We start from the raw sequence: 26,357 nt of genomic DNA, 5'->3' as shown, positions 1-26,357 counted from the left end.
GTGTGTGTACGTGAAAGTGCATACAAGTTGCAGCGTAAGTTTTCCCTCCGTTCTCCACTCTCCCCGATACTAGCCGGTGTGGGGTTTGTTTTTCTTTTCGATCGCGAAATAAAAAAATGGCGGGAAGATTTCCACATCATTAAAAATACCATGAAAAAATAGTATGGAAAATTCATCCCCAAAAGAAAGAGTTCCGTTGCAGTCGAGGAGCCGTCGTGTTCGTGTGGTTCGGCAAGTAAAAATATGACCGAAAATCAAACAAAACACGCGCAATAAGTAAACACAACACTAGGGTTCCAGTTCGTTCGCGCTGCGGTTGGTTTTATTTGGTGGTTGTTGGCAAAGTTGCAGTTGCTTTTCTGACCGTTGATTGTGTTTTTCACAGCTTGGGAATACGTTGATTTTTTTAGCCCTTCGCACTTGGCTTTCCATTGAATTGCTGAAACCAATCCGTGTGTATTAGTCAAGTCATACTTTTCACTCTGACTCTTGGGTCTTGGGACCGGTGGGGCGAGGTGGAACATTGGACATTTTTGCCTTCGCCATGCACACAGGTCATCACAACGTTGCAACAGCCGGTGCGGCCCGTTGCCGCTATCGCCAAATGCCAAAATGTCACAGTGAAATTTTTCGCTCAATTCTATAATTATCAAGAAAACCTCGTGTTTTAGTTGCGCCTCCCAATCCATGCATACATGTGTGTGTGTTTATGAGGAGTGTAACAGTGGGTGGAGGGGTTGTATTTGCTTTTTAACCAACATAACCCCCTCCCACCCCCCAAACACACACCTTACCACCGTCGTCCTCATCATCCGATTCGATTTTTGTCGACTTCGGTCGGTTGGTCGGTCGGTTGCCTTCTTCTGTATTTGCCCCGAGGAAATGACATGCCAAACAAGAGGTGGAATGAAAAAAATACCACCCCCCCACACGATCCTCTTCACCCCGTAACCATCCAACGTTCTTGTTGTTGACGGTGGACCGAGATGGAGGAGTTTACATTCGGGGGATGTAGGGCTAGGTCTAAGTGGGTTGGGAAGTGGTGTAGTGAATGAACAACACCCCACCGAAAAAAAAGGTAAAGAGACATTGCACATTAAACTTAGCCGGCCGTACGAAGACGATGGCGCGACAAAATGTTTCAATGCGAGAATGAAACCGAGAAACACGGGGCGCATATTTTCCGTGTGCAAAATCGTCATCCGTCTCGCTCTAACTCCGGCCCCCCTTCGGCGGGCGGTGGAGAATGGTGTACCGCTACCGAGCACAACTCACCCTTAGTAAGGTGCAGGCGTGTTAGCAGAGGCCCGGGGCAGCGAATTTTCTTTTCGACCATTTAATTCCGCGAGGGCATGTTCGCGGGGCCGACTCGCGCCTGCCGTACGTTCGCCCATGGGCCTCGATTTGTGCAAAGTCCCCCGCATCCGGGGGAGGGTTTTTTTTTTCTTTGGCTGGTGGATTAATGCTTGGGGGTAGTTTTGAAAACGGTTCCGGGGAAAGAAGGCATCAAGAATGGTATAATTTTCCTCCCGCCCCACAATATAACTGCGAGGGGGAGGACTGTCGGAGGACAAGCCGCGAAATAGGCGGGAAAATTCGGGTCCTCACAAACCAAAAGCGAACGAACGAACGAACACCAGCACAGGGTAAGCAGTATCAAATTATTGTAAAATAAAAACAAGATGCAAACCCAATTCGCGAGGTACAAAAGAGAGGGGGTCATTGGAATGAAAAAAAAAAAACAAATGAAGTTTCTCGTTTAAATGACAAAAGAAGAAATCTAAAATGTATAAATATACTCAAAATGGGTTAAGGCGATGTTGTGAAGTGAGATTGCGAAATACCTAAAAACAAAAGAAACAAACGGTTAAGAGAGGAACGAAAGACATGTTAGCATGGTTTGAATCGGGAAACAAATTATTGATAGTATGCCAAACGTTAGAAAAAGTATAAGTTGAGATATAAAATTGTTGCAGTAAAAAAACGTTTGAGAGTGTGAATAATGGTTCTAAACTGATGAAAATGATGGAATAATGGATTGAATGATTATGATGGTACAACCTAAAGAGACTTTGATTTTTGAGGAATTCTTTCGTCTCTTAGATCTGTCAAAAGAAATGACAAGTAACTACAATAAACTACAATCAAACCACAATTTTTTGTAGAAAAAAAGAGAAAGATACAAAAATGTCATGAATCAACTAAAAAAAGACAAGATAAAAGATACAATATATAAATTACAAAATATGGACGCATCAAATCAAATAAGTTGAATAAGCAAACAATTAAAACTAAAAATAATTGCTGTAATGATAAAATTTAAGTAAAATGTTTGTTTTTTGTTATAACAACAAAAAATAATACAGAAAACCGAAAACGAAGAGAACTATAGAACATAAAAAAGAAAAATAGGACAAGAGATATAACAAGATAAGAAGGACAAAAAACAAAATAAGAAAAAAAGCTTCTTTTTGTGATAACGGTGGAATGAAATAGAAACAAATAAGATAAGACATGGAATTTAGGGACAAAACATATAAAAGGAAAAAAATAACAAAAAAGTGGAAAAATACATATTTAAAGGGAAAAAAATATACAGGAAACTATGAAACATGAAAAAACATGCGATAAAAGAATAGACTCAAAACAAATAATAAAGAGCAATGAAACAACACAAATCGTAACAACAGTAACGAACCAATTATAAAAACAGAGACGGGATAATACATCACGAACCAGCAAACCCGGAACATCGTTTGTCACTTACGGCGGGGTGTCCTTTCTTTTTGTGTGGGGTTTTGGGGATGGTTGTCTAATTCTGTCCTGTTGTGTACCTGCGAGCCTAAGAACGTAAGTCACATTTTGACTTGTGACTGCAATCAGATATCCCGACCCGACCGTGCCAAAGCTGTAGCAAGACGATGGAAAAAGGGAGCCACGGTTTGGATTTACCTCCCCCTCCAATGTTTACCGGTTCGGGGAAACCGATGGATGGCGCACTGTGGCTGTGCTACATTCTAGCAAACTACACCGGGCCGAGTTACTCATTCGCGTCTGTTGACGTTTCATTAGTACCGGTCTAACGGTTAATGGGTTTCGGCTCGGGTAATTAGGTTCGTAAGTGGACGTAGATCCCGGGTCGATCATCCCCGATTTCCTGCGTTGCATCCCCTTCTCCCCCCATCCCATCCCCAAAGGGCTTCGGCCTAGGCAGGCGCCCCGGGTTTTGGCGAAGGTTTCCCCATCATGGAAAGTTTGTGCCCATATGGGATGCAGGGTGTACACTGCTCGGTAACTTTACTGCCTGCGGTAAATTACATCGTCCGGGCCCCATGAAGTGGAGCTGTACCGTAGATGCTGTAGCGCACGGACAGTAAAGTGTTGACAGTTTGTGTAATAGGGTCGACCGATAGTGTATTGATTTAAAATGGAACCTAATTAAAAGAAGCTCCACACAAAGCGCATCGCAAAAGTTCGTTGGACAGAAATCCTTGGGGATTCCCTCAAAAGTTCTCAAAATGATTAAGAATTAGTACAAAAACAGCAAGCTCACATGGCTAAAATGTTACTCCACAAGAACCATCGATAATGGATGGTGTAATTTTGTATACAATTTCCTATTTTACAGACGGTGGAAAATAATGTTTTCTCAATGGTTTATCTTCCCCCAGCAACAAGAAAAAGAATACACAACACTGCAGCTCATTTCGGTTCGGTGGTTGGTACATGCCCTTTTTTCTTGTCCCTCTATCTTCCAAACGGGGCACAATGTCTCCCATTTGTAAGCGTGTGTGCGTAGCGGAGTAGTCGCCAGTGCCACGGACTGAAAAAGGAGTAAAATAGCACCGGAATGATTTGTTGTGAATTTAAATAATCAATCAATAATTTGAATATGGATATATGGGCGAAAAACGCCTCCGATTTGGGGAGTCTTTTAGTAGATAGTAGACAAACAGTGTGTGTGTGTGTATGGGAAAGAAATAAGGACAGTGGAAGTAAACCCGAAATTTTGCACGCACGTAAATCACATGTGTGAAAAGCGAATTGATTTTTTTTCGGTTCGTCCTAGTCCCACAGATACAATAAAAGGAAAACAACACCTCGGCACTGGGATAAATTCAGATCAAGACGAAAGCAGGAAAGGTCGTTTCTATGAATTGGATTCGATCGGATCTGGGGAGGGGGTTTTTCCCCCCCCCGTACCGGGTCTAGAAGCCTAGTTCTACCATCTGCCCGACAATGTTGTCGTCTTTTTCGAGCACGGTTTGGCGGTTTTTGGGTTCCTTTTTTGCGAGGGTAAATGGTAGGCAGCCAGAGCGGGGACACACGGAAACACGGGAAGGTAGGCAACCCCCAGCACACACGTGCGGCAGAACGTTCGGTCCGTTTCCGTTTGTCATCTTTCAGCGCAGAGCAGCACATAGTGAAACGTCGCCCACAACGGTGACGACGACGACCCCCAGTTAACATCAATAATCCGGCTCCAATCAGTGGCATTCTAATTCCGTCCCAGGGAGCGGTTTGGTTTTACCTCGGGTCGGCCCACTCCCGCGGTCCCGAACCACCGCCGCTCTACCCATGGCAAATATGCGTTTTTTTTTTTGCTATATTTTATCATCATCCAATCCCGGCGACATTGTCGTCGACCACGCCGGGGAAGTGAAGCAGTTCGGCGGGTTTATTGATCGTTTTGTCCATTTTTCGTCATCCCTTACATGGATGGAGCCATATCGACTGATCGGATACAGTAACCTAGAGTGGAGAGAAAACACCCTGACACATGACAGAATTGTTACGTTGAAAAAAAAAAACGCTTTTTATTAATAGATTCATATTAAGGCACTATGATCAGTCTAATTGCGTAAGTTATGTTGTGAAGTTTGCATACTTTCAGGCGTATTACAATGTGTACCGTTTTTTGCTGTTGCTAATGGATTGACTGTTTCGTTTTGTTTGGCATTATTATCAGCTGGGGCAAAATTTTGCCCTTTGCACTCTTCTCTCTCTAGTGAGGGTACGATCGATTATGTTTTTCGGAACGGTACGGACTATTTTATGATTGTTTGGTGCCGCATCGGTACTGTCCAAAACTCATGTCCCATTTTTTGCACAGTAAAGGTTGGTGAGTCAGATGAAGAAGAAACTTGCAGAAAGGTTCTTGGTGAAGAATTACGTAAAATTGTGATTAAAAAGAGTTGAGCTTCCAAAAGCGCCTTAAAGGTAGGCAATTTTTCACCTCCATAGACAAATGCTTACCATCGCCCGACAATTAGTGCCAGTTGTTCGTTAGTATTTTTTTGGGGCTGGAATTATGCTGGCCTGGAGGAAACGTTCAACTTCTCCTTCATTGAGCGCGGGTTGAAGACTCTTCTCCGGGCCAGGGGCAGTAGATTGGAGCAGGAAAAAAAAACAGACAACCAATAGAGGAGATAGTGAGGAAATAAAACTTCTCACTAATTGCTTGCGTTACGCTACGGCGCACCGGCGACCGGAGAGGACTAACCTGCCCTAATTTCTTAATTGTGCAACCACGTACAGCTCGCGACCTCGGCGCAGCTACCGCCATTTCTTTTCGCGAAACGCGACAGAAGCGGAAGCCGAAAACGGACCGATAACGAGAGGAATTGGTCATCATTATCGAGTTAGTAAAGGTGAAATGTTTTAATTGCGTTTCACTTACGTCTCGGTCGGCAGTGCGGTCGCCTGCAGGGTTAAGGTTTGGCTTACCCATTTCCAGTGGTGGGTAATTTCACCCGTTCGATACGGTAAAGAATGGCGCCAAAGACCCCTGCCGGAGCCGTTGATGCAGATCAGGGTGTTTGCTGCCTGCTATCCTTTGTTCGATTTCCGCACATTAAAGCATTGGGTGGTGGTGGTGTGAATTTTCCATACATTCTTTGTGCGTTTATCACTCATATATATTTTTTTGCTGTTGCCCTCGCTCTTTGGCTCCATTTTGAGCGCTGTGTTCCGGCTTAAATCGCTTTCTTCCTGGTTGTTTTTTTTTTGTTAGTGCCGCAAAGCAATTCGCAATCTCCTGGCAGAGGGCCAGAACCGAGTAAGCGACCGTTGGCAACGGGCCCAACACCGGGCGGCGACAGGGATTATAAATCAGTGAACATGGTATAGAGCACTGGTGGAGGAACTTCATAACAGAGGAAGGAAAAAAAGGCGACACCGGGCGGAGAAAAAAATCCGCTCGTCAGTTGTATGGAAATACTAACGTGCCCACTTCACTCGGCAGAGTAGTGTTCCATGTTGAGTCGTCCGATTTCGAGGGCAGTTGGATTTAATTTTTCGAATAGCTCAGCTACTTGTGTTTCTTTCTGTGTTATGCAGCATTCCACATTGGAAGAATTCTGCAGTTGCACATCGTATATGGGGCAGGATGCGCTAGATATGGCCGCTCACCGTCTCTCCGTAGCGTGGACACCACGGGAGGGGTTGGGACAGAATTTCAAGCCAATTAAAATACTTTATTAACTTTGTTTTCTATGTCTGGGGATGTTCTTTATTTTCAATCATGTATTTCCGTTTCTGTTATTGATAATTGGTTGGTATGTTGAAAAAAAAAACGAAAGGCAATTTCGCAGCAAACGGTGTATCTAAAATGAGTCTAGTTGAGCAAAATAGTAAAAAAAAATGTAACCGGTAGCATCGGTTGGGTTTTCGCGCACTGTGTCGACAGTTTCTCGTCCGCCCGTGACTATCCCCGCCAAGTGTAACACCTCCGGCGGAGGATTCTTACCCTCTGTCAGTACTCTGCGGCGATTAGAGTCTCATCGTCTAGCCGTGTGAAATGGGTTGATCGTTTGCCCGTCACACTGCTCCACGGCGTGCTTCTGATCTACCAGCGCCAGTCGTTTATTTTCATCCATTCCGCATCCGTCAACGCTGCTGCGCATCGTTACACCACCGCCGCCATCACCTTCTCCGTGCCCAAGCCATCCGATCGCAGCACACTTCTGCATTGCCTTCGACATGATAGCAGGAAGCGGCCGCTCAGTATGCTCAGGTGAGTTGAAAAGTTTTACCTACGCCCCGTACCTATTTCATCGTAATCATTATTCACACCTTGCCGCCCTGGGGTTTTGGGTGGAACGGTGCACGTTTTAACCCGTGTAAATGGGTGGGCATAATGTTTAACCATCAACCATGCTGGTATGCGGTGCATTCTTGTTGCAGATCTTCGAAACATGGTGAAACTTTGTTCGATTTGAATAATGTGTTGTCGGTGCGTGATGTTCTGGTCGTGTCGGGGTGTTGAAAAAGGGTGTAAAATTCTCGTAGCGTTACGAGTTTGATTATTTAGAAAACACTTTACTTCAGGATTGGTGGATTTAATTTGAACTTTTCTTCTCATTTTGTCATCATACATCAAAAAGCAAGATCACTGTAGAGCAGTTTTGATATGCATTTTGCATACTTTTAGGCGAATAAGCAAAATTTTTTGTTTGACTTTTTAGGGAAATGTATTTATTTGATGTTGAAATTAAGATATTGAAAATTCTCATTTAAAACTTCATTGTTAGAGTATTATTGCACAAATCCATGACCAAAAGCAATAGGTTTAAAAAGGTTAGGCTTTTTGCATACATTTAGGCTGTCAAGAGAAGACACCACACTTATCTTAATTTTTCTATTTCGTGTGTTGTAAATTTCTGCTAGAAGCCAATCGATATCGTTTCCAAACGATTGTTTATGTGTGAAGGGTTCAACCTTTATCATATGTGACGCTATTGTTATGCGCGCGTTGTGGCTTTTATGTTATTGTGCTGAGCAGCAGCAGGGGTTTACATTAAATGCTTTTTATTTCGCGTTTCTAGTCTTCATCGCTTTGGTATGGGCCATAACGAATAAAAAAAAACAGCGCAAAAGAAATGAAGACGTTGTCATAAATATTGGATTCAGCAAATGTTTTCTCTTCATACTGCTTGCCAAACTCAGCGGTAGGAGAATCTAATTTTCTTAAGTAGAAATAGAAACATATTTCACTTTCACGAATGTTTGGGCAATATAAGGGTCAAAGGTCGCGGTAAACGGAAGCCGAAAACACGCGGCGATAGTTTGATACAGGAATATGCAAATTAATTCTACATCAAGCCAAAAAGGAGCCCTACCAAAACCGTAATAATTTCGCCCGTTTCGGACGATAGTAAGAGGATTCAGTTGTCCTTGTGCGCTGCCTGTCTAGTGGGTTGCTGTATGCCGTGCCTATCTATCTACTTCCTACCAACGGGTCCTAGCGGAAACCTTTTTTTTTTTTTGGAGGTGGGAGATGTATTGTGCCCCGCTTAATTGTAGCTCGTTGTTAGGTTCGTGCTTTTTCCCCTTCGTATCAAAAGAACTCCTGGGATGGCAATCAGAAAGGATAGCAAAAGCTTCACCCGGCACCCAGGCTATCAGTGGAATGGTACACTGTTTTGAATGTTGTGGGCGCGTGTTTTGAGCATATTTGGTATTTTAGAAAGCAGAAGTCATTGGCAAAACCGGGGAAAACGGTTTTGTTTGGAGTCCTCGGAGAACACGTTCTCCCGTAGTTCTCAGTAGTTTTGCGTGTCGATGATCAAGATTGTCTTCGTCCCGGTGCAGGCAGTGGGTGTAGTTTATTTATTTCGTGAGGAAACTTTACCACCCTTTCCTTGATAGGGGGCCGTGTATGTTGTGGAAACGATAAGTTTTTTTTTTGGGGGGGGGGGGCGGGTGGAAAGCGCAAACGAACGAAAGCTGTTGATTAATGATTTGATTACGCTTTGAATGGGTTGCTTCTCTGGTGTGGTTGTTCATTCGAGTCGTCCGGGTCGTATTAATCGATTTGAAATAATTTTAAATGAATGCAACGTTTTTATAACTCATAAGCGAAACATGCCAACAACATTAAGCATGCCATTTTCACCCTTGGCTGTATAAATATATCTCTCCAATCGAGCGAAAACCTGACGTACCGGGCCAAAAACCTCGTTTTAAAGGCATAATTATGTGTCAAAGCTTCTGATTATTCGATTGACCAAATCATTGGACCACCGGAAATCCATTTTTGGCAAACCACTCGATGAACTGTGACAACCGATTTTCAACAAGCTGCACGTCGCACGCTTCCTGGTTTCGGACTGTGTTATGTATGGGCCAGGGTTTAGGCCCGGCTGTTGCTGTTTGCAATTTCTAATTGAATGACAATTTCATTAGAATGTGCAACATTCCATATCGAATTGGAGGATAGCATACGGGCAGGATCCCGCAAACCGATATCGTCCGGTGCAGGATGTGCACCGTTGAACGCAAACTCAATTTTCCTTACCGGCGCTCCTGTTTTTTCATTTATTTTTGGTGTACTTTACGATACCGGACACAAGGCGTCGAAAGTAACATGCGTTAGGAGACGCAGAGTTTTAGATTTTTGGGCAATCATTTTTTAAGCTTAACATTGGTGCGAGATGATTACAGAATGTGAAGCCGAATAGCACCAACCCCATAAAAAGGTATATTATACACGATGGATTGCATGACTTTAGGCGTTTTGTCGGGTTGAATTGCATACTTTTAGGGGCGTTGTTAATGAAGCGTATGTAACAAAACGTGTACCGCGACAGAATGACTTTGTGGACGGCGTGTTTGCATTTGTTAGTGGAATATCTCTGCTTTTGCGACACATCTTGTTCGAAATGCCGCATTAATTGTGACGCTTAATTTTGGACCCAAATCCATCGCATGTGCTGCTGGCAACTTAATTGAAAGCCGGTGCCAAAACTGTTATTCCCGCTCTCGGGCACTTACTCACGTGCTGTCCAGTGTAATGCTGTTCACTCATAACCTAATAGACTCGTTTAATATAATAGCAAACTTGGAACCCTCTTGTGGGCTCCATGCTTTTAAACGCGAAATAAATGTGCGGGCGGGCTGCTAAAACGAATAATCTCTTACTCGTTCGGGCCGATTGCGTACCGCAGCAAACACTTATCGTACCGGCGCGCTCCGTCGTGTGCAGTTTGGCTATGCGGCTCACATCGGCCAAAAGGGGCAACCGGGTTTCGTTACTTTTGGATACCTTCAAAGAAAAGAAAAAAAAGCGACAACGACCACACAAGTGCGAACCTTTTCACCCACTCGAAGGTGTGCTTGTTGGAGCAACGGGGGGGTGGGGGGGGGGGGGGGGGGGGGGGTGAGGGTTTTTTTTATTTCACTTCCATCGCTCGTGATGGTTCGTAGGAAGGTCTCGAAGGAAGGTCTCGTTGCGTTATGATATGCTCGTACGTGCAAATATGCCAATGATTTCCCTCAGACATCGTCCATGCCCGTGTCCCACCCAATCTCCCAGCGGTATGCGTATAATTATGTAATATGGAAATTAATGGGCGCTATAATTCAGAAAATTAATCCAACTTTTTACCACCCGCCAGCGCAAGCTGCACCGGTTACGGTAACAATGTGTGCCCTGGTGCGCTGGTGGTAAGGAAGGCGAACCGTTTATGGCGAAAGGATAGGGAGAGGTGCGTAACACTCGTAGGTACACAGGTGTCCCCCCTGATGCTGGTCTCGTCTGGTGTCTCTTGTGATGTTTTTGTATTACCTTGTCCAAATTTTGTACTGATGCTGATGCGCTTTTGCGTGTGTTGGAAGAAAGCAAAAAAAAAAAAACCTCTCGCTTGTCTGCATTCGATATCCGACCTCCAATGTTTAGCCGAGATCCTGCTGTTCGAGGCGTACGCCCAGCAGAAGCATATCCTTGAAAACCTTTCGTGTGGTGTGGTCCGTTGTGCATACCGGTTTACTCGCTATTTGGGCCGCTGTAAGGCTGACCGGGAAAAGCATCCGGCGTAACGCACGGCGAGACTCGTTGGAGCCCGCTTGGGGCAAGTTGGGGCGCAAAACCGGGTGGGTTTCCTTCGTGCCCGTACACAGGAAAAGTTGAATCATACTCATTACCCCACCGGTGTTTGGCAAAAGGTCGGAGGTTGTGCTTACACCATGGCACGCCAGTGCGTGTAAAATGGTAGGTGCGTGAAAATGGTTTGCCATCGTGTTTTTCCCCGCCGTGTCCTAGATTATATTGGTCCCCTCTTTCGCTAGCAGAAGGAAAAATTATGATTCTTACACTCGTAGTCGGCGCGCATGCATGCTGATTGGTTATTTGCATATTTGCTTGATTTCATGCTGAGTAGTTCTCGTGTTGCAGCAGCTTTTTGTTCTACGCGAAGGGGCCCTGTTTTACTTCCTTTGTTGCCATGCCTTGCCATTACCGGAGATTACTGGCAAGTTCTCGATTGCTGTCATGCAGCAGTGGAAAACCCGCCAGGGCTCGTAGTGGCATATGCGCTTGCTCTCGTGCGGTGATGATTGAACCGGTAATTTGCAATGCTTTTTGACCTTTGTTACGGTGGGATGTGTGTGGCAACCATTATTTAAATTATTTGCATAAAGCACCAACAGCTCATTGCATGTTTTATGGCTAAAGGCGATTAATGTGAGAATAATGTAGCAATAGGTTGATGTATTTATATTTTCCATTGTGCTTTACTTGTAGTGGTCAATTTACAAGTTTTTTTAAACTTATTAGCGATAAAAACAGGAAGATGCGTATTGAATTGCCTACCTTTGGGCGTTTTGCATATTATTTGTTATTTACCGCATATTGCCTTAATGTATGCAATCCGCATGGTAAAATTAGATTTTTCAGAAGATTTCCTGCAGAAACTAAATTAAGTCATAATGTTTCCTCCTTTTTTTTGTATATCCGCATGTCATTTTATCTGCAGCATCGCTGATTGTTTCACGTGCTAGGCCTTGAGCCGGCTTTGGTTAACGTTTTTTTTTTTTGGCGCTTAGATACTGCGTACGTACGCTAGCCTACCCTTCAGGCGCCCGTGATTGAACAATGTGAAGCTCTGGTGCCGACCGTCTATCCGCGGATGCCCCTGAAACTCACCCCATGTACGATTACTTCAGTTGCGGCTTTTTTTTCTCATCTTGCTGCTACCCAGCCGTGACAAGATTTTTCCGTCGTGTAGTGCATAAAAAGATGGGAAGCACTGCTTAAGCCCACTGCAAGTACTTGACACCGTAACACGCCCTTGGAGCAGGTCCAAATGAACCAACCTACTGTGAGGAGTGTGTAGCCTAAAGAGATTATGGCTAGGAGTTGGCTTTTTTGCTGGTGTCGCTGGTGTGCATACTTATGTATTTGTCTGTACCAAACACACAGCCATTGGAGTCCTTGGAGGATGTGCCGAAAAAGAGCAACCTCGGTCTAGGACGGGTCGTTGATATATGGATAGAGGCTGAGCTGTATTCACAGCGAGCGAACTATTCGGTTTATTTGCTGGAGAAATGGCCACAGTGTTTCCATGTGAAAAGAAAATATCTGTTTCTTATTTTCACCTTTGTCTAGCTTTCGGTTCGTCCACAAATGTCAATTTTTTGTGTGACAAATAGCGAATCCCTTTTCGTATTGCAGATTTGTTCGCAATACAAGAAAAAAGAAAGGAACAGTTGCCAGAGCCGGTGAAGTGAGTCCTTTGTGCATCATAACTAGAGCACGAACAATTCTTGCTGTTTATTTGTCATACCTGGACGAGAAAAGGGTCCGCATAGTACATTTAGTACACAGCGGTTGCTGGAAATGGTTTGTTTGTTAGCGTATATGTTCTCCCTTTACCGAAAGCTTTTAGTTCGATGATGGTTTCCTAATCTTGTTTTCAGTGTTAGGGGGATCAAAACAACACGAAGAGTTTGAAGTTGTTCTTGTTCGATCGCTTCTTCAATCTGATTATTCGTTCGCAGGGAAATTCGACGGAAATTTCATATGTGCAGCAGCATCATGATTTTGGAGTAGCTCCCTTGATTCTCACTTGATCAGTCTCTGTTCGGGATGTGTGTATGTGTGGAGTGTCTGTTATTCTAGTTTAGCGCAACGGAGTGCAACGATGTTGCAGCGAAATGAAGCTTTTTATGTAGCTATTTTTTACTGCTGTTTACCAGACTTGTTACGCCAACCGCCTTGCAGGCTCGACTCGACTTGGCGGTGCCGTCCGTGCAAGGTTTCGATAAACTTTCCCCCGGCATGCGAAAACTTAAATCGCAAACTAGAACTTGCTCTAACACATAATCGGATACTTTGTGGGAACAGATAGCTCGTTACCGGTGACTGGGAATGCTGTTGTAGGGTTCGGCCATGCTATTCGGTGCTTTGGTTTCCCTCGCCGTTGGATGCAACGCTCGATGAATAACAACGTTCAGCAAAACTGAGTTACTGATGGCACGGTTTCCTTCGCTTCAAGGTAAATTTTCCACAATGAACAAAGGACGTCTTGTTCGTGGTTGTTGTGTTTGTGCATTGTAAATTATCTGCCACGTGACTATCGATGAGCAGGAGTGGTGTGTATTGCTTTGTGATCGCATGGTGGGAATGTCCAGTATAAAGAAGTGGACATTTTATTATGTTAAATAAAAAAAAAACGATTGATGAAAGCAATTAAATAGATAACAAGTCTGTCTAAGATAAACATTTTTTAAAGCTCCCCTTTTTAAACACATTTTATGTCTCTCAAAGCTGCAAAGTCTCCCTAACATGTCATTCGCGTGATGGTGTTTTGGTGTTTAGCAATGACAGCTCGCGATGGTTACGTTTACAGAGTATGATTGAAGACTTTTGCCATACAAAAATGGCAAATACCATCCCATTTGTGTGTATTTACCAAAGCTGCATGTCTCGCTAAAATAGCGGACTCTTCAGCTTGCAGGTTAGTGAAACTTGACTTTAATTATCTTAACACTCCCACCTGTTTTTGTAAAAATTGTGGCAAATTAGTTAATTTGTTGAAACAGTATTTGGACAATTTCTTCACAAACTTTGTGTGACCTAAGGTGACCTAAGATGTTCCTAAAGAGCTATTAGATCAGTTATTAGATTTAAGATATGTAGCATGAAACAAGCCTCAATCTAAACATTATTGCAAATGACTTTTGTTGTGTACAACTAATTGTACATCAACGTCATTTGCGTTGGTTTACGTTGTGCACTTCAGGTCTCCAGCGTGCTCTGTGTGGCATCAGTTACTAAATGACCTTTTGGTAAGTGATTGATGAAAAAACGATTGAACTGCAGCAAACATGACGAGGATGGCAAACGATGCAAACGTCAATGGTTAGTTCGTAACAAAAAAAAACGATGAAAAACTGTCTGTGTACTCTTTGCTCTATTGCGAATGTCGAATGCAAATGACACCGAATGATGGTTTGCGTAGCCAGTGCAGAAAGTCGCGAAGAACAGATGCAGTAAAGCATGGAAATGAAAACCAAATTTAATAATCGTTATTCATGAGCATATTTTGTGCAATGGCTCCTAGACGCTAGCCTTTCAGGGACGTGTATGAATTTTCACTAGTGGCGAAAGTAATTCTAATTTGTAATATTTGCGATGTGATCAGTTTGGCTTTCTCTTTGCTACTGTTTATTCAACTGTCTCTTTGAGTTCATTTTACAATTCATGCGTTCATGCAACTGAATTCTACCATAGTTCATATTCCTAACATGTTGCGTCCTGTTTACATATATAGCTCCTAGAGTTGTCAAGTGCGAAGATAGATAAACAAAACAAAACTATAACTTGACATATTTACAAACTAGCTAAACCCTAGAAATCCAACATTCCGGCCACCAAAAGAGAATTCTTTTAATCTAGTACTAATTCTATAATTCCAATTCTTGTTTGATTTAATTCCTGTAGCCGTTTAATTCGTGTAACTAATTCCTATTGTTTACTATGTGATCGGCAGTGTAAACATTGCATATGTCAGTCGTGACAATGATCCTACTTCCATTCTAGCACGTAGTTTGGTTGTGAGCAGACTGATCCTCTATAGGATTTGGTAAAAGCGCAAGTCTACTCACTGCTCTAACAATTTCCTTTCCTGACCCAGTGCGTAACGTTACAACTCTTACTACGCCGTCTTTACCTGGGTGCAGTGCTATTATTCGCCCTTTCGGCCACACACTCGGTGGCACGTTATCTTCCTTTATAATCACCAATTGGTTCACTTCTAACTGTATCGGTGACGCGTTAGCGTGTTTTGCTCTAGCCTGGAGTTGCTGTAAGTACTCTGGGTACCATCGTGCCCAAATCGTTTGTACATGTTTCTGCACGAGCTGGTATTCTGTCAATCGGTTGTCTTGACGATTACTAAAGTCAACCTCTGGTACCGCTTGCATATTAGACCCTACTAGGAAATGGCCTGGAGTTAAGACTTCTAAATCGGCCGGTTCATTCGACAATGGTACTAACGGACGTGAATTGAGGCATTGTTCCACTTGCGCGAGAAGGGTAAGCATGTTTTCTTGCGTAATCCTACTAACTCCTATCGTTTTAGCTATGTGCCTTTTCGCTGATTTCACTGCTGCCTCCCAAAGTCCTCCAAAATGAGGCGCCCGTGGGGGAATGAACTTCCATCGCATTTCATTTTCCGCACACCAATCAAAAATTAATCTCCTATCACTATCATCAGCTTTCAACATTTTATAAATGCGGTTCAATTTGTGGGCTGCTCCCTTAAACGTGGTCGCATTATCTGAGTGTAACTCAGATACCTTGCCCCTGCGTGCGACAAAACGACGTAATGCTGCCAAAAACGCTGTCGTGGTGAGATCGCTCACCAACTCGATGTGAACTGCCCGCGTTGAGAAGCACACGAAGATCGCGATGTATGCCTTTGTTGGACTCCGGTTCCGGATCGTTGATTTCAGAAGAAATGGTCCGCAATAGTCCACACCGCTTACTGCAAATGGTCTCGTCGGTGTCACTCGTGATTCAGGCAAATCAGCTACTGCCTGCTTCACCAATACCGGCTTGTTCTTAAAACAAGTGTGACATCGATGGTAAACGCTCCTTGCAAGATTTCGACCACCAATCAACCAGAAACGTTGTCGAATCGTTGCCAACATCAACTGCGGACCAGCATGTAGTAACTGCAGATGATATGCTGATACTAACAGTGTAGATAGGTGATGTGATGCCGCAAGGATGATGGGGTGCTTAACATCCTTGGAAATGTTTGCATTTCCCAGCCGGCCACCGATGCGTAGCATACCTCCTTCATCAAGGTACGGTGACAACCACTTTAGCTTCGATGTTTCACCAACACGTTTCCCTCGTTGCAGGTCGTCCAGCTCTTTCGCGAATGAATCCCGTTGTGCTAGCTGGCACAACCTCAGTTCCGCACTGCGCAGTTCCGTCGCTGTAAGCGAAGGAACAGCATTTTCCAACTCCTTGATAGAAGTCGGCTTGTTGGACTTGCTCGTTGATACCTTGCTTGCTCGGCTGCATTCGATGAATCGTAAGCAGTAACCCATTACTCGTCTCAGTTTGCTGTATGACGAGAACCATTCAAAGAGTTTGTCACGGAATTCACACTTCGCTATGACAATTAGTGACACCTTTGCTCGTTCTTCGATGTCACCGTCATCGTTCATGGGTAGTGGTACCGATTGTGGCCATTCATCTTCGCCGAGAACCAACCAATGTGGTCCATGCCACCACCGATCACACTTCAGCAACTCGTCTGGCTTTAGTCCCCGTGAAATGTCATCTGCCGGGTTATGACACCCCGGAACATGACGCCAGCATGATATCCTCGTTTCCTCCTGTATTTGGGCCACCCTGTTGGCCACAAATGGTTTCCATCGACGAGGAGGAGACTTCAGCCAGTACATGACTGTCATCGAGTCGGTCCAACAGATAGTCATCGTAGATGTCGTTAGCACTCGACTCACTTTCTGGAACAATTGCGTCGCTAATCGTGCGGCGCACAGCTCCAACCTGCCAATCGAATGGGTGTTTGCCCGAGAAACGACCTTTGATTTGGCAGCTAATAGCCGCACCGTAGTTGACCCCATGGATTCTGCTCTCACATAGCAGCAAGCTCCATATGCAATTTGCGATGCATCAGCAAATACATGCAATTGTAGGCTAACCATTTCAGCCTGGGACACAAAACGAGGCACACGTACTTTGCGTAGCAAATATAGCGTTGAGTGGAAACTTCTCCACTCTTCCTGAAGCTCGCCCGGTAATGCACGATCCCAATCCCAAGCATTTCCATCATGCCTCAGACTCCATAATCGCTGCAGGAACATCTTAGCCAGGATGATGGTCGGACCCAATAGCCCAAGAGGGTCGAATATACTTGCCGTATACGACAAGACCAGACTTCTCGTTAATACTTCAGCAGGTGGTGGAAGATTGACTTTGAAGCAGAACATATCATTGGCTGGTTCCCAAACCAACCCTAGCGTTGATACTGCTTGGCCATCCTGCCATTCGTGCATCGTTTTGATCGCAAGATCCTCTAGTGGGACATCTCGTAGTGCAGCAGAAACATTTGACGCCCACTTCTTCAATGCAAAGCCGGCTGAATCCAGCATTTGCGAAATTTGCTTGCGCACTTCGATGGCATCTGCCAGGTCCGCTGCACCGGTCAATAAATCATCCACATAGAAGTCGTGTAGAACTGGATCTATCGCCTTGGGGTACTGGCCCTTGTGGTCGTGTGCAATCTGTTGCAACGTGCGTGTGGCCAAAAATGGCGCTGAGGCAGTGCCGTAGGTAACTGTTTGCAACTCGTACGTTGCTATCGGGTCGGTGAATCTTTCTCGGTACCGAATTCGTAGCAGTTTGTGATCACTTTCACAATGACGAACTTGTCGATACATCTTTTCGACATCTGCTACTAGGGCTATGGCGTGCTTTCTGAACCTTAAGATGATCGTAAACAAATCATCTTGTACCGTAGGGCCTATGAGCAGCGTATCGTTTAACGAGTACCCAGATGTTGTCTTGCAGGATGCATCGAAGACAACACGTACCTTCGTGGTCGTACTCGTTTCCTTCACCACCGCATGGTGAGGGATGTAATAGTGCGGAGCACTATCATCAACAGGTTCGGTGAGTTTTCTCATGTGTCCCAATGTTTCGTATTCGGACATAAACCTTTTATATTCTCTGTCCATTTCAGGATTGTTCAACAATCGTCGTTCAACGGCAACGAGCCGTCGATCGGCTATCGCTCTAGATTGTCCCAGTACAATATCAGAATCGGTCTTCTGCGGCAAGCTTACTACGTATCGACCTTGGCTATCACGCGTTGTAGTGGCCGCATAGTGTTTCTCGCATTGGTCCTCTTCTATGGACAACGCGGGACCTTCTAGGATGCTTTCTGTTTCCCAGAAGCGTTGCAGCATAGTGTCAAGTGAAGCTTGACTGACGGTGGTGAGGCAGGACCGATGGCTCGAAGCCGATGTGTGGGAAGTATTCCCAGAGACTGTCCAACCAAAGGGCGTCTCTACCAACCATGGTCTGCCTCTACCTAGTGCACGCTTTTTTCCAGTATGCATTTCCCAATATGCATCACTACCGATGACGATATCGATCTTCCCTGGGATGTGGAATGATGGGTCTGCTAACGTGACAGTCGGAATCTTCCATGATGTTGTGTCGATCGGTGTCATTGGAATCTCAGCAGACGGTGATTTCAAAATCAGAAATTCCATAGTGGATGCAAACTGCCCTGACTTCGATTGTACTGCAGCAACGACAGATCGGTTAACCTGTTGTACCGCTTGACCGATACCTATGATCGAAACACTAACCTTTGATCGCGTGGTAAGCAACTTTTGCGCTAAGGATTCCGAAATGAAGTTGCACATGGATCCTGAATCCAAGAGCGCTCGTGCTTCATGCCGAATACCATGGTCATCGACCACCCAAAGCAATGACGTCTCAAGAAATGACATCGCTTGTTCGGCCTTTGCCGCCATCGACACTTTCGGACGTGTGTTGTCATGTAGTAAGCTATGATGTCTGGCGTTGCACGTAATGCAACGATTAAGTGACTTACATGATCTCACTTGGTGGTTTTGGTTCAGGCAGTTGAAGCATAGCTGCTCCTTCGCCACCACTTCTCGACGACGCTGGACATCCCTTTTCAGGAACTCAGGACAGCTGCGAAGATTGTGCGCCTCTTCGCAACCCAACGGGCAAGGTAGCTGCATGCGGTTGGACTGGCCATGCGTCGATTGCTGTGTTGTCGCTGCATTCACGGCAGATTTCGGTCTGGATCCAACCTTTCGCTCGCCGCCGGCCCCCATTGCCGCATTGACCTTTATGTCTTCCGAGAATTCCCGAGTTGACCTGAGAATTATTACACGACTTTGTAAGAACTCGATGAGATCCTTATACTTATCTCGAGGTGCTTGCGACGAATGCTTTTCCCAAGCCAGCATAGTCGAGGGATGCAGCTTGAAGAACATCAAGGTGGTGAGCGGAGCGTCCCAACTGTCGACAGGTTCCTTCAGCTTTTCTAAGCCGTCTACATGACGCTTAAACTCGACGACCAGGTGTGCCAATTCATCCGCAGATTCCGATTTTACCGCTGGGAGATGGTGAATTTTCCGCAGATATTGCCGGATCAACATACGCGGGTTGTCGTAGGTTTTCAACATTGCGGCCCAGGTGCCAGCGTAATTGTCTGCTATCAGCGTGGTGTGCTCGAAGAGCAAAGCGGCTTCCCCCTTCAGTGAAGACAACAGGTACTGAAGTTTCATGATCGGAGGAATCTCTGCTGACGAATCGATCATCGATACAAATCGATCACGGAAGGAGAGCCACTTCGTTGAATCACCATCGAAGGATGGTAATCCGATTTTCGGGAGTCGTAAGCTTGGTCCCGAATGACCCGACGAACCAACACTCGTGTTCGCAAACAACACTGAAGCATTTAGCGGATTTGCTTCACATGGCTGCTTCTGAAGCAAGAATCCCTTTATTTTGCGATACACATTGTCCATTTCACACCTTTCTTGCAAATACGTTTCTAGAGATTCCGCGGACTCATCCAACTCTTCGAGTTTGGAGATTGCATCCATAAAATTGGCATTATGTTGCTCCAACTGTTCCAAACACACGGGAATTTCATTCACATCACTATCAGAATAGTTCAATTTAAACTGCTCAATGTTCTTGATCAGCGTTTGAGCTTGGCGCCTTTTTAACTGCGCGGCTTTAATTTTCTTTTCCATCTTAACGCACTTCACTAATACTTAGATACGGCTGTAGGGTCGACGATCGTTACAACTTGCTATCTTGCATGCAAGTCCTTCAAATGATGGCGGGAACGACTGTTGTGTTGGTGAGGGAACGACTGTTCGAAAAGATGGTCACTTTTCGCGATGGCGATGGTAAAGTGACGCTACGCTCTTCAGAACGCTAAACCAATTACGCCTTTTCGTTGATGCGGCGCATCAACTCACAACCTTCACGACACGTGAACTAAACGTGCACAATTGCGGAACAGGAACAGAGTGTCTCTCACAAACGCCTACGTAATACACGTTTGAACTAAATTCGTGCCTGTGGTGCTAGGCGACGATCGTTGTGTTTCACCGTGCTCACACAACTATAGCAATGCCAAATCACTTATCCCTCAATTCACGTAGTGAAATTGAAATATCACAATCAGCTGGTTACTTTCACCCAATCCGGCTCGAAGGACCAAAAAATGTATGAATTTTCACTAGTGGCGAAAGTAATTCTAATTTGTAATATTTGCGATGTGATCAGTTTGGCTTTCTCTTTGCTACTGTTTATTCAACTGTCTCTTTGAGTTCATTTTACAATTCATGCGTTCATGCAACTGAATTCTACCATAGTTCATATTCCTAACATGTTGCGTCCTGTTTACATATATAGCTCCTAGAGTTGTCAAGTGCGAAGATAGATAAACAAAACAAAACTATAACTTGACATATTTACAAACTAGCTAAACCCTAGAAATCCAACAGGACGTGATGGCGTTGGACGTTCTAGCAGCGAGTAAACCGACGGTAAACGACAGGCTCTTTTGAGTTGGGGACGAATTTAATGAAGTACAGCGTACGGAGCCGGACCAAAACAGGAAACAGGATCTTTAAAGCGATCCGGGTGGTGAGGTTCTTCATTCTTTTGTCGATGACACAGTCATGGAGCACATTGGTGGTTTGGAGTTTTTCTTTTCTGTCAGTGGCATTCTTTGCACTGGATGGATTCCTCTGTTGGGGTTTAGCCGTGGGACGGGTTAGTTGCAGTTCCCAAACGCTCAGGGATTATGATTCGAGCAGGATTCCAATTATTCTTCCCGTTTTCACCGTCGGTGTTCTCGATTTGGACGCAGGAAAACAAGGAAGATTATGATGCATTATGGCTTGCGCTCAGGATATTCTAGAACACTGGGAGCATTTGAGGTCATCGTCTAAAGCAACATGAATAGCGCAGAGTTCTGACAAATTTTGTCCACATTGTTTGTGTGGATAGCGTTTCAAGAGTAGAATTCAAAATGTAATAAAAACGAATTGTGACATCAGATGGGGCTGAGTCGCTTGTCATACTGTCGCGTATGTTATTCTGAAGACTGAAGAATTCACGAACGTTCAAGCTAAATGGTACATTTCTCTTGCTGGAATGTAACAATATCTTCTGGCGGCCCTGGTAACTAACAATGCCATCCTTTCCCCTTTTGTTGGCACCCAGCTTTTCTTCAGCTTCGGTTCGGCACGGCGCTGGCACGTCCGTGTTAAGCTGAACCCGAGCGCGCCCAACCCATTAAAAACAAACAAATGACGAAAGCGCGACTGTCACGCGAGGGAAATGCTTTATTTTTACTACTTTATAATCTGCGCGTCTCGTGAGCGGAACAAGCCAGCATGCAGTTGGGACCGCGGGTCGGGTTTTGAGTGAAGGCAACAATTATAGCACTCGAAAGCACCTCGCTGCGATGGCTCACGGGCTCCCCGCTCGGCAGGAACGTGTGAGCCAACTATTCACACGGGGTGAAAAGTGCTTCCCTTTTGCTAGTGCTGTGAGAGGAGGAAGAAAAAACCGAGAGGTGTCAGTGCATGATGCAGGATTATGAAGGTACTTCTATTCTACTGTTTTCTACCTCGTTGCGAGCGCATCCATTCCCGCCAAGCAGCACAGCACACTCCTGCGCACCGGTGCTTGACCGAAACCCTTGATACAGAGCCGTCATCTGTGATGGAGTGCAACTCCTGGAATGTGGAATTCTTCACCAGAGCAGTGTGCTTAGTGGGTGATAATTTGTCCGTTCCTATACACTGTCACCATCCACAATCGGTTCTCCAGGAGTCAACAACACCTCGGCGAATTTTGTTGGCAATAGTCACGAATGAATTTTTGAGTGAGTAATTTGAAAACAGGTTGGGTGTGCTGTTTTCGGCGGATTTTCCGTCAGTGGCATTTGCCCCACACGGGCACCAGGTTTTAACCCGGGCTCACAAGTGCCTAAGGTAGCTTCGTTTATTTTCCTGAGTGCTTTCATGCTGGTGCGAATTAACGTTTAAAATTTATTTCGCCCTCTTTAGCTTGTGAAGTATACGGTACACAATTTAGGTAATAATTGGAATGAGTATAAGTTGATTAATATTTTGACGATGATCCAAGTCATACAGAGGACTTGGAAAGTTCTTTAATTCTCTGTAGCTAAGGACAGAACGATTCGATAATTGGAGATATCTGAGATATCCAATATCTCGCAATATTATATCTGAAATATCCAATATTCTGCAGTACCTATTTATGTTCTAATTTCTATTGTGCAGAATACTTTAATTGATCGAAAGGTAATAATTTTCGTAGATTATACAGCAATTGAATTGCTCCCGCAATGGCCAGGTGGTAATTATTTTCCACCAACAATAACTGGAACATCACGGTGTGTAGTCAACCGTGGTACAGAAGGGAATTACGATTCGCTCACCATAAATCACACTACCGGTGCCGCGTACCCGTTAATGCACTTAACAGCACGTTTACGGTGGCCGTTGATTTGTTGCACAAACCGTTGCACCGCTAAGCAGTATTTATGTTTACGTTTACGTCCCTTCGCACGAGCGCCAATGTGTATCCTTTTCAACAATCGGCAAACCGTGTATCCTAATTTTGCATACAATTTCTACCGCCGGTGTGTGAATTGCTTTGAACTATCGTTAATTTATACCACCCACTACCAATTGTGAGGTGAGGTGGGAGGGTGTGTGTGTGTGTTAGTTTGTTGCCGTTTGATGAAAATCGCCAACAATCGAAAAGGGCCGTCCGCAGCCTTGACCCCGCTAACAAACGGGTTATTACCATAATCACCACTTGGGGTTGGTTTGTCGTGTGTGTGTGTGTGCTGGTAGTGGGCACTGTGAACAAACCAGAATTCCAGGATCGTTTGGACGGTGCATATCATAGGCTTACGCGGGAATCTCCCATCAAGTACCCGTACCCATTCAGGCGTACTGTGGAATACATTGGATAAAACCCGTAAATGAGGCGGTAGCGGAAGGGCCCTGACGTTAGTATGAAAGTAGTGTGTCGGCGGTATCGGTGCGGTGGGCAGCTATCGATGGTATGTGTAGATACGAATTTCTCATCAGCAATGCCCTGGCAGCTATGCGTGGTGTGCATTGCAACGGTGTGGGCCGGGTTTTGGTTCGCTTGGTTCTGGTGTTGGAATTTCGGTCCAGCGCTGGTATGCCTGGAGCCACTGTGCAAGTGGTTAAATGATGACAGGGATGCTACGCACATGTGGGACTAGAAAAGGGAGAAGACTGTACAGAAGATCGATAACCAAATTGGCAAATGGCAGTATGCTTTGATGGTCAGTACTTTGTACAGCCTCAATAAAACCTATACCGATGCGTGTCTTCATGCAAAATCCCTGATGACAGCCTTGCCAAACCATATAGGTAGACTATTAACCATGTCCGGACCTGCAACCACACACAAAGCAATAATGCTTGACGGTTTGTTATTCATCATACACGTTCTTCCCAATTCCCATTCGATAAATCCCCTGAATGAATGCAATGCGCTCAACGAAAACGCCTAAAGCGCTGCAATTCGCACCACAAAACCCCGCTTTTTGTTAATTTGTTTCTCAGTCTTAACAAGGCAGTCCCTTTGGCAAGTGTGGCTTAATATTACCTGTCAGTGGGGAAGCACTATTATGCCGGCACAAAATCCGTACCAAAAACCACCGCTTGTTTGTTCCCTTCAATTTCGGTTCGGGTGTCACACCGTTGTCTGCCCTACCGGGTTGCCCATCTTGTCGGCGAAACAATTTACTATCACTGCCTGCATCATCCGATGTCTGATGTCTTCCGACAGGCACTTTCGCTCGTCCTGTGCTAGTGCTGCACGAACATCCCATGACTTTGGGTACGATGCTGTGTGCGATAGCTACAGCACCGTAAACGAGGCGAGTGTTATAAATAGTCTCAAAGCTATTTGTAATTATTTTGCCACAAGAAGCTTTGCGGTCAAGCACACCTGTCATCTTTTTTGGAGCCTCGAACCGGTGGCCTCGCATGCCTGCCGCGTCGTCCATTGCTGGGTGAGCCAGAGTGTTGTCTACCATCGTTCCAAGATTGCTATCTACCGAGATCTAATTTGTTGTCACTTGTGGTAATCGAAATTATCCAAAATGATGAATCGCCTCAAACAATATCATTCACCGCCCAAATGTTACGCTTGCGTCGCAGCACACATTTATCCTTTACTCACCGCTACATATGGCACCGGGAGTTGGGGGTATGTGTGGTGTAAACGGTAGACGTGTCATCTTCGCTGCCGGGAATTCGGTGAGAGAAGCATGAGGAATTGTTGAGATCAATTTAGCTAGTGATTTATCACCATTACGTGCGTTATCGTAGTCGTTGACGATTGGCTCGTAATGCTGGCTAACCGCAACCATGTCGGAATGCAGCGAAAAAAGCGAAACAATATGTATTCTTACTAGAACTTTAATTTATTATTTTTAGCTTTAAAGCAGCAGACACCAACCAATAAGCAACACACTTCCATTCCATGAGAGAATAAATTAGCTGCTGCACCGGCTCTTAGTGCCGGTTGATTTGAGCTGAAAGGGATGGTATTTTTAGGCGGAGATTGTGATAGCCGTACCCAAAAAAAATGTAGGTGAACATGAATTGTTGACTATTTTTAACACATTGGTGAACAGCTTGCGGTTTCGTGTGGAAAGAGAGTCCAAATACATTGTATTAACATGCAGCGAACGCGTGCATTCTAATCGGCGTGGACTGGTGGACTTCAACTAACGTACGCCTTAAGTGTGTTCTATTATGTTCATCTCCACTCGAACCGACAGTGAAGAATTGCATTGAAAGGTGAAGCGAAATTAGACACAAAACTGAGTGAAAGTTGTCACGAGATACTTGGCGAAATACAGCTCACCGTCGCACGGAGTCACATGCATGCGGGCGGTTTCGCTCTTGCTTTCTTGAATTCTGGCCGATGAAAATAGCCTTTTCAATCACGAGACCACAATGAGCACGGATCGTCGGCAACTATTTTTGGTGCCGGTTGCACATTTGATGGTGAATATTTTTAGATTCATTCACTGGCGGTGCGTTCGGTTTGGCAGTGATTTTGGAGATCGGCTGTTAGATCGGCACTCAATCACAAGTGGCGGATCTAACGGTGGGCAGAGAAGGCGGCCGCCTAGGGGCCCGAAAAAAGCTGTTTAGTTGGAAAAACTGCATAAATTGACCTAGAAATGGGCTAGAAAAGCGTCGCATTAACTCTCTCCGGATACTAGAGGGGCCCCGAAGTGTATCACCGAAGGATGTTATCGGGCAGCCCGATAAGGATGTTATCGGACAGCCCGATAAGGATGCTATCGGGCAGCCCGATAAGGATGTTATCAAACAGCCCGATAAGGATGCTATCGGAATATCCACGAACTGTATGATTGAACTTGGAGGCCATAATTGGAGCCTTGGAGCCCTAGTCTAAAAGCATCCTTATCGGGCTGCCCGATAGCATCCTTATCGGGCGGCCCGATAGCATCCTTATTGGGCAGCCCGATAAGGATGCTATCGGGCAGCCCGATAAGGATGCTATCGGGCAGCCCGATAAGGATGCTATCGGGCAGCCCGATAAGGATGCTATCGGGCAGCCCGATAAGGATGCTATCGGGCAGCCCGATAAGGATGCTATCGGGCAGCCCGATAAGGATGCTATCGGGCAGCCCGATAAGGATGCTATCGGACAGCCCGATAAGGATGCTATCGGGCAGCCCGATAAGGATGCTATCGAGCAGCCCGATAAAGATGCTATCGGGCAGCCCGTTAAGGATGTTTTCGGGCAGCCCGTTAAGGATGCTATCGGGCAGCCCGATAAGGATGCTATCGGGCCGCCCGATAAGGATGCTATCGGGCCGCCCGATAAGGATGCTATCGGGCCGCCCGATAAGGATGCTATCGGGCGCTATTTGTGTTAAGGATAAGGATAAGGATGCTATCGGGCCGCCCGA

The 26,357-nt window shown here is 45.1% G+C and overlaps 1 protein-coding gene across 1 annotated transcript; it reads right to left on the bottom strand.

The window, feature by feature from the left end:
- Nucleotides 1-1,809: 1,809 nt before the first annotated feature.
- On the bottom strand, nucleotides 1,810-20,064 carry LOC128712990 (uncharacterized). Its single transcript, XM_053807855.1, has 3 exons — nucleotides 15,646-20,064; nucleotides 9,922-10,045; nucleotides 1,810-1,844 (listed from the first exon to the last, which is right to left on the bottom strand). The coding sequence occupies exons 1-3, from the start codon at nucleotides 20,062-20,064 to the stop codon at nucleotides 1,810-1,812; spliced, it is 4,578 nt and encodes a 1,525-aa protein (XP_053663830.1).
- Between the last annotated feature and the right edge of the window lie 6,293 nt (nucleotides 20,065-26,357).

Source organism: Anopheles marshallii, chromosome 3 (assembly GCF_943734725.1).
Source record: "Anopheles marshallii chromosome 3, idAnoMarsDA_429_01, whole genome shotgun sequence".
NCBI lineage: Eukaryota > Metazoa > Arthropoda > Insecta > Diptera > Culicidae > Anopheles > Anopheles marshallii.
The sequence above is the reverse complement of the archived record's forward strand: the minus strand, read 5'-3'. Positions and strand labels throughout refer to the sequence as shown.